The 8,838-nt window shown below is 47.9% G+C and overlaps 1 protein-coding gene across 1 annotated transcript in view; it reads right to left on the bottom strand.

The window, feature by feature from the left end:
• TMEM120B (transmembrane protein 120B) overlaps positions 1-8,838 on the bottom strand; it is a 49,432-nt gene that overhangs the window by 4,194 nt on the left and 36,400 nt on the right. Inside the window, exons 7-9 of the mRNA XM_041728731.1 lie at positions 2,873-2,938; positions 1,888-1,949; positions 346-438 (exon numbers count right to left, since the gene is read on the bottom strand). Of these exons, the coding sequence (XP_041584665.1) occupies positions 346-438; positions 1,888-1,949; positions 2,873-2,938 (221 nt within the window). The remainder of the gene's footprint in view (positions 1-345; positions 439-1,887; positions 1,950-2,872; positions 2,939-8,838) is intronic.

The following is an 8,838-nucleotide window of genomic DNA, read 5'->3' as shown; positions in this document are numbered from 1 at the left end:
CTGCCTGCCTCTCTCTCTCTCTCTCTCTCTCTCTCTCTCTGTGTGTGTGTTTCTCATGAATAAATAAATAAAATCTTTAAAAAATAAAAAGAATAAGACAGAAGCTAGCATCAAGGCCTGGCACACAGCTGGCCTCAGGCTTGTTGGCTGGAACAGAATCCATCATGAATTATGAAAAGCAACTTAAGTAGAGGCTGGCAGCCCTGGCTTTGTGGGTGGTAGGTCTTGTTACCTTCTTACTGGCTCGTGCTCCCAGTGTAGGGAGTTAGTGGTGAGGTCTGAGGGAGCAGGGAGGGACCAGCACTTGCCCCCACCCCCCACCCCTCCCCAGGCTGGGCTACTCACCCACGGTGAGGTCCAGGTGATTCCTCTCCCCCAGGGCCCGCAGCCTGTAGAGGCAGCCCCTCTGGTAATAATATTGCAGGAACTGGACACAGCCTGCAGGGGGAGCACAGCGCCCAGCTCAGGGTCTGGAGGACTGGGTGCCACCTCCGTGCAGACTCAGGGGTCTTCCATGCCCAGAGGGTGCAACCCTCTCAGCCCAACACACACACACACACACACACACACACACACACACACACACACACACACACACTTCAGCCTGAACCTACTTTATCCCTTATCCAGAATACAATGGGAGCCGGTTATCTGAAGACCCAACTAAGCACCAATGAGGTTAGAAACTTCTAGAACAGATGCTCGCTGGAATGGTGGCACCATGCTGGGAGCTGTGTGTAATGCCAAGACAGCAAGAGACATTTTCATAAAATGGGATACTTAGTAGTTACTAAAAATGAGGAGACAGAATGCCATGTATTGACACAGAAAAAAAAAAACCATAATTATTGTTAAAAGAAAAAAACAGGTTATACGCAAAGCTATATGTACAGAGATCCCAGACTTATAAACTACAAAATGCAGTATATACGTATATATGAATAAATGAAAGGACTTAAATCTATTAACAGTGATCACTTCTAAGGGTGAGATTATATATAATTTTCATTCTCGGCTTTGTTAGCAGAGTTTTCTTTAAAAATTAAATTGTGGGGGACACCTGGGTGGCTCAGCGGTTAAGTGTCTGCCTTCAAATCAGGGTGTGATCCCAGAATCCGGGATCAAGTCCCGCATGGGGCTCCCTGCATGGAGCCTGCTTCTCCCTCTGCCTGTGTCTCTGCCTCCCTCTCTCCCCCTCTGTGTCTCTCATGAATAAATAAATAAACCTTTAAAAACAATTAAATTGTATTTTTGTATCAGTTATATGCACACAATAAAATTCAAAGGGAACAACTAGGTATTTGGTAAAAAACAAAACTCTGTCTGTCCCTATCTCCAACTATCCAAACTCCTCTCAGAGGGGACCCCTAGGACCAATTCACTCATATAAATCTAGAGCTGCTTTTTTTTTTTTTTTTTTTTTTTTAGATTTTACCTTTAAGCAATCTCTATACCCAATGTGGGGCTTGAACTCACACCCCCAAGATCAAGAATCACTCACCCTACCGACTGAGCCAGCCAGAAGCCCCAAGCCAGAGCTGTTCTTAAATGAAAAAAAGAACATATACTCTATTTCCATTTTGAGGTAGTGCCCCCAACACCACTCAGTTCCCAAACATCACCATGGGTCCAGTTGTGACACAGGGAAGAAAAGGCAGTGATGGGGGCTCCTACGGGTGAGGGTGGTCAGGCTGCCCCTCCCCCAGGAATGGGTGGTGATCTGGGGGCAGACGTCTCTTTGCTGGATTTCTGGGACCCTCCCCTGCCCCAAGCTCCCTTCCATACTAGACACACCCCTTACAAGGGAGGAGGGATGACAGGGGCCTCCAAGGCAAAAGCCCCAGGAAACTGTGTTCCCTCCCCCAAACCTAGATAAGAGGCACTCACTCTGAAAAATGGAAAACGCTAAAAACTGATTACGAAACTTCTGATAAATCAGTCCGTTAGGCCTGCAAAGAAGTGGGGGAAAGCAAAGGTGAGGTATGCTGTGAAATCAGACATTCATCCCTGCCCCTCTCTATTCCAGCTAAGAGAAGTAAAGTTTTTAATTAAAAAAAAAAAAAAAAAAGTATTTGGGCAGTCCGGGTGGCTCAGGGGTTTAGTGCTGCCTTCAGCCCAGGGCGTGATCCTGGAGTCCCGGGATCAAGTCCCATGTCAGGCTCCCTGCATGGAGCCTGCTTCTCCCTCTGCCTGTGTCTCTGCCTCTCTCTCTCTCTCTCTCTCTCTCTCTCTGTGTCTCTCATGAATGAATGAATGAATGAATGAATGAATGAATGAATGAATAAGTAAATAAGTAAATCCTTTAAAAAATAATTAAATTTTAAAAAACGTATTTAAGTAATCTCTACACCCAACGTGAGGCTTGAACTCGTGACCTCGAGATCAAGAGTCACATGCTCCAACTGGGCCTGCCAGGCACCTCAAGAAGAAAAGCTTTTAAAATTAAATGGAAAAAATAAAATAAAATAAAAAATAAATAAAATTAAATGGAGGTCCCTGATTTCTGCACCAGTGTCCCTGGGGCTGGGCCAGGTTACTTTCGTCATTGTTCTTTAAGCCCATTCTAGAAGCAGGGGGCCTGGATCATCATTCTGAAGCCTAAATTCTTGCTGATCCCCACTCCCTCTGTCTGTCTCCTTTGGAGCCTCATCTATGTCCTCTTTCTGTCACTGCTCCCTGCCAGCTGTGTCCCCACTAGCAGGCCAGCGGAACACCCCCAGAAACCTCCCAGCTGGCCTAGGGGATCCCTGCCTCCCAGCTGTAAGCTCACACTTTCCTCCTTGGCCCAGAAGTCAACCCAGGCCAGGAGCCTCGAAGGTGCCCTCTCGTCCACTGCCAGCTCCCTATTCACGGGCCCCCATGAGACACTCACCAGGTCAGCATCACTCCAGAGAGGAATGTGGACACGTAGTGATGAGACACCCACCAGCCTTTAATTCTTGGAGAAGAAAAGGAGAGGGAGTTCAGGTGTGGAGGGGAACAGGTGGCTCATTCCCAGTCTATGAGCCCATGCATGTGTGCATGGGCTACTCTGCAGCCATGAAATAGATCCATGCCATGATTTCAGCCTTTCCTCTGTCCCCCAGAGCTACACAATCACACACAAACCACTCGCAGATTAGCCAGGAGACCCACAGAAGCACTCGGGCCTCCAGTGGCTTCCCGTGGCCCTAAGCACGTCCCTCACCACACCCCAACTTCAAGCCCCATCTCCCTGTCCTCTCCTTGAACCTGCCAAGCCCACTGCTACCTCAGGGCCTATTATGGACTGAATTATGTGTCCCTCCACCCCCGCCCAGGTTTCTATGTTGTAGCCCTAAGAGAGTTAGCTAGTACCTTAGAATGTAACTGTATTCAAAGACAGGAACTTTAAAGAGACGATTAAGGTTATATGACATCCTGAGGGTGTGCCCTCATCCAACAGGGGTGGGGTCCATGTAAGGGGAAGAGACACCAGGGGTGGGTATGCTCCAGAGAAGAGGCCACATGAAGACAAGGTGGGTTCTGCAAGCCAAGGAGAGGCCTCAGGAGAAACCAATGGAGCTGGCACCTTGATTTTGGACTTCTAGCCTCCAGAACTGTGAGAAAATAGATTTCTGTTGTTTCAGCTCCCCCGGCCTGTGGTATTTTGTCACGGCAGCCCAAGCAGACCAACAGGGACTTTGTACTAGCTATTCTCTCTGCTCTGAGAACTTGGCCTGCCTGGCTTCTGGTCCAAATTCAAGTTTTGGACCAACTGTCAACTCCTCCAAAAGGCCTTCTCTGACTACCTTATCTAAAACAGCCAGGCAGCCCCACTCTGGACCACATTACCCTGTTATATTTTGTTTGTGGTGCTTACCACTGTCTGAAATTATTCATTTCTTCCCTTCATGTGTACTCTGAACCCTTTTCCCCCTTAAATGTAAACATCAGAAGAGCAGGGATCTTGTCTGTGTTCTTCATTGATGTATCTGTGACACCTGGCTCAGAGCAGGTGTTCGGTAAGTGTGTTGAATAAACAGCACACACGCACACACACCCGCACTCGCACAGAGCTGTAGCTACCTCTGTTATCCTGCAGACACGGAGAAAGAACACACACACTGCCCTCGCAGCATCTCATCATCCCAGATGCACTTTCTCCCTGGGAGCTCACAACCCAGGCTCATCTGTTCCTCTACCTACAGCAGGCCCTGGCCCAACCCTGGCCCTTGTGTGTCCAGTGTAGAAGCTGTGGGAACCCTGTTTTCAGAACCCAGTACCTCCTTAAGGGCTCTCACTTCACAGCAGGGGAGGGAGCCTCATTGGCACCCCCTCCTCAGTGTTAAGGTTCCAGCCTAGGATGAAAGCTGGACCCTCAAACCTTTACCTCTCCTGGCCTGTCCAGCCCCTGTCTCAGAACTACGTGGCAGAGAACACAATGTGGCAGCGATCTGCTTTGCCAAATGCAGCCTTGGAGCAGCAGGACTCCTTCCTCCCAAGGACTAAGCAGTAGAAACTGGGTTCCCCCAAACCCTCACTAATGCTAGATTCCAAGTTTTAAATTTTCTGCCAATCTTATTAGGTGAAAATTAGTGTGTTGTTGAGGTTTAAATTTGGATTGTCCTAATAAGCAGGTTTGAGTGGCCTTAAAACCTTCCAACCAAAATGCAGATCCCATGAGCAGATACTGGATCTTACTCATCTCTCCTCTTTGCAGTCCCACAATAGATCTGGACATAAATCAGGGGTGCAGGCATGGCCTGCAGAGGCCTCAAACATTATGGTTAGAAACAAGGTTTCACATGGCTCTTTATTCCCAGCTTTAACAGCACCCAGCAAACAGTACGCACGCAATAAATGTTGAAATGATGTCCAGGAGGTGTGGCTGATGAAGCAGCAGCTGGTCTGATGCCACCAGCATGGAGGAACACGGTAGGACATCCACCCACTTCTTTGATCCCGGTTCCTCCCGTCCCACCATGTCTCTGGGTTGCCTGTCAATGTCTCCAAGGACCCCTGGCTCTCATTCTCTGACAGAAAAAGGCAGTTAACCCCAGCCTCAGACTTTCAGCCTGAAGAGTACCCAAGAAGCCTCTCTGAAACCACTTCCCCCTAAGTCCTCGCAGAGCCACACACAAGCCCTGGAAGCTTGGCCAATCCTGTGCTCCTTTGTCCTATTCCCCAAAGCCCCCCTGAAAGATGCCCCCTCCCCGTGTGGGAGCGGCCAGAGCCAGACGCAGTCTCTGTGCTGCAAGCCTGGCAGAGCAGCAGCTTTTCATTGCACAGCCACAGCACCCAGAGCCCAGCTCTGGCAGATGCCCCCGGTAAGCAGGGCTCAGCGGTACTAGGAAAGGCTAGAAATTGCTTCTTCCCTGGCACGGTGTTCGTGAGTTCCCTCATCCATCTGCACACGCCAGAGTGCTGGGCTGCTTTTGTGCACATGTGTGTTTATGCATCCGTTCTGCTACAACTTAATTCAAATATCGTACAATTCACCCATTTAAAATATATAAGTCAGTGGTAGTATATTCAGAGTTGTACAACAATGACTACATCAGTTTTAGGACATTTTTATCACCCTCAAAGAAACTTAGACCCATTAGTGGTCACTCTAATGGGTGACCAAAGAAATAAAGTTTGCAGGGGCTTATGGGCGATTTAATGAGCAGATGGTAGATACCCAAGGAAGAGCGGTACACACCCAGGCACCGTGTAGGAATAGCACGGCTTAGCATCTGGGAATTGTGTCCGAGGATACCACGGCCTCCTTTCAGGACACCCTAGCCATGCTTGCACGTGTGCATGACTTGCAGGCACCAGCAACTATTCATCCGCAGACTATTTCTGGCTTTGAGCTTCAGGTCATGTGGGTAGGTGGGGGACCGGCTTCCACACTGTGGATCCCTCCATCCTGGCCACCCCTGCACGGCTTGATCCTAGGAAAGGCCCCTATAATTGCCAGTTGGCACCAGGCACCCATGGGCTGGCTGTCCAGAAAAGCTAACACGATCCCTGATTCATTATTTATTCTGGGTGTAGAGGACATCTGCTGTTTTGCCTCTCCGTCAATCACCCCACCTCCACCCCATCCCCCACATTCTGGTATCACGCCAGGCTTTTCCTTGGGTGAACCACCTCATCCCCACACTGAGTCTGGGTGGCTGAAGGGGAGATGACGGGGACATAGCCAGGCACGTGACTCAGAGGCAGCCAATCGGGACTCTGCATCCCTCCGCCGCACTGATTAGCTCGGGAATGAGCCTGTGATCTCGGCAGCCGAGCCAATCAGAAATCTGCCTCAGAATTACAACTGGATCTGCGGAGGAAAGAGCCCTTTTCCTATGAGATTGTTGATCTGGTGAGATGCTGGCCTGGGATGCTGGAAGCCAGCACTTCCAAGGAACAAGACTTCAGGGAGGAGGACTGTTAACATTGCTGGAGCCCTTTTCACCTCCTTGAACCATTAATATAAGGCACACTTAAAAGGTATTGTGGGTTCACTTTCAGGGCGCTGCAATAAAGCAAGTCAAATGAACTTTTTGGTTTTCTATAACTTTCCTATCAAAGCTATGTTTACACTATACTGTAGTCTAGTAAGTCTGCGATAGCATGTCTAGAAAAGCAATGCACATACCTTAATATAAAAATATGTTGCTGAAAAATGCTAACCATCATCTGAGCTCTCAGTGAACTGTAATCACTGGTCACATATCACTAATAACCATACAATAATAATGAAAAGGTTTGAAATACTACAAGAATTACCAAAACATGAGACACAAAATGAGCAAATACTGTTAGAAAAATGGTGCTGATAGACCTGCTCGACACAAAGTTGTCACAAACCTTCAATTTGTAAAAACACACATTATCTGCATAGTACAGTTAGACAAGGTATGCCTGTATATGCCTCTCCCCCACCCCCGTCATGTGTACTCCTATCAGGTAGTTTCCCTCATTTGCAGGGTTTGCAAGGGAACTTGATTTGATTATTGTGCTGAGCTAATGAGCCACAGCTCTTGTAGTCATTCCAGAAGATAAAGCACCAAGCCTACCCTACCCATTCCAGATCCCAGATGCCACCACATCCAAATCCTTGCCCCAAGTGAGACCAGAGATAGGCCCACAGGAACAGTGCCATTACGACTTGAGATACTTGCTGAAGTGTTAGGCAAATGAGGCCTGGCTTTGGAACCCCACTTCTGTCCCCCAGTGTCCCCCTCCCCATTTTCCTGGTGTGCCCCACACTTGCAGGGACCTCCACTCAGGCGTGGTCCTTTCCTCCTGGTAACCACACACACCCCCTCCCACTACAGCTTGTACACTAAAGAGCTGACCAGAGTAACTCTTACTAATGTGTTAGTGACAGTTAGAGTTGAGGCATGCCTCTGAAGACTCTTAATATGAGTCCAGCAGAAGGATAAAACTTAAGACTGACAGTAAGCCCGTGGGGACAGGAAGAGAATTCATGACAAGGAGGCCTTGCCACTTGCCTTGGCCCTCTTCCCCCACTATCTACCATCCTGACTCCCCTCCGACAACACCCAAAAGCAAAAAGATACTATTCACTAAAATTAAGGAAGACTATAAATGTTATTTATTTGGTAAGAAGTTCTACTTCAGTGTTTCCCAAAGCATGGGGTACGTACCACCAAGTTTTAGATGACACTCCAACGTAACACTAGCTGATACCGAACCACATGGTGAGAGGTCATCTTTTCAGTCTTTGTTCTCCTGATTCAATCAAGGAGAGTCTCTTCAATAATGCCTCTCAAGGGACACCTGGGTGGCTCAGCAGTTTGGTATCTGCCTTTGGCCCAGGGCATGATCCTGGAGTCCCAGGATCCAGTCCCACGTCAGGCTCCCTGCATGGGGCCTGCTTCTCCCTCTGCTTGTGTGTGTGTCTCTCTCTCTGTGTCTTTCATGAATAAATAAAATCTTTTTAAAAAAATGTCTCTCAAGATCCACTAATCTTCCCTTTTTACACACATGTACACACACAGAGAGATAGCAGGCCTCAGGCTCAGAGCCTTCCGGAAGCAAGAATAATTGACTCCAATAAGTTATATGAAGAAAACAAAAGGATATTTTTACACTACTTCCTCTTTCCTGCAACTAATGCTGGTTTTCCATGTATGGTGATGAAATAAAATTTCCTTTTAAAATAAACTAGTACTTAAGTTAAAAAAAAAAAAAAGGGAGAGGTTGCTTTAAAATGTGAAAATTATCATCCAGATGGTACATGGAAAAGGTAAAAATGACAAGGATGGGTCAAGAATGCATGCTGTTTGAGAAACACTGATCTCTTCTAACAGGCTACAGGCTATAGGGCTGTATAACTAAAAATCACTGGGCCCCTGGTCCTTACCTCTAGGCTCTACCTTCAGGCTAAGGCCCAGCAGAGCAGGGATCTGCCACAAGAGAACACTGGGCAGAAAAGTGAAAAGGTGGCAAATTATTTAGGGGTTTGCAGATGCCCCCAGTCCTAAATGCACAGTTCATAACAGTTCCTTACTAGTGTCCAGGAGGAAGGAAGCAAGAAGGGGCTGGGAGATTGTTACTTTCCATTTCAGGGAAAAACACGGAACAAGCATGGCACACACAGATGAAACAGCTACCCTAAAAGGGAATCAGACCTGTGGAGAATGGGTCCTGTAGGTGCCAAGTCTAAGGTATTAACTGGGCCCCCAGACTCTCCACTCAGAGATAGGAGAGGTAGAAAGGAGAATAACAAAATAGAGAGGCTCCTTGTATTTGCAGGCCTTCAGAGGTGGGGAGCCTTGGTTGTGTGATTCACTCAGCACCATGGAGGCACACTCCCCCAGAGGGCTGTGAAATAGCAGAGAGGGGACATCAGTTGTCCAGGGCTGCAGA

The sequence above is a fragment of the Vulpes lagopus genome, chromosome 14 (assembly GCF_018345385.1).
Source record: "Vulpes lagopus strain Blue_001 chromosome 14, ASM1834538v1, whole genome shotgun sequence".
Taxonomy (NCBI): domain Eukaryota; kingdom Metazoa; phylum Chordata; class Mammalia; order Carnivora; family Canidae; genus Vulpes; species Vulpes lagopus.
This window is presented reverse-complemented; position numbering and strand designations above follow the sequence as displayed.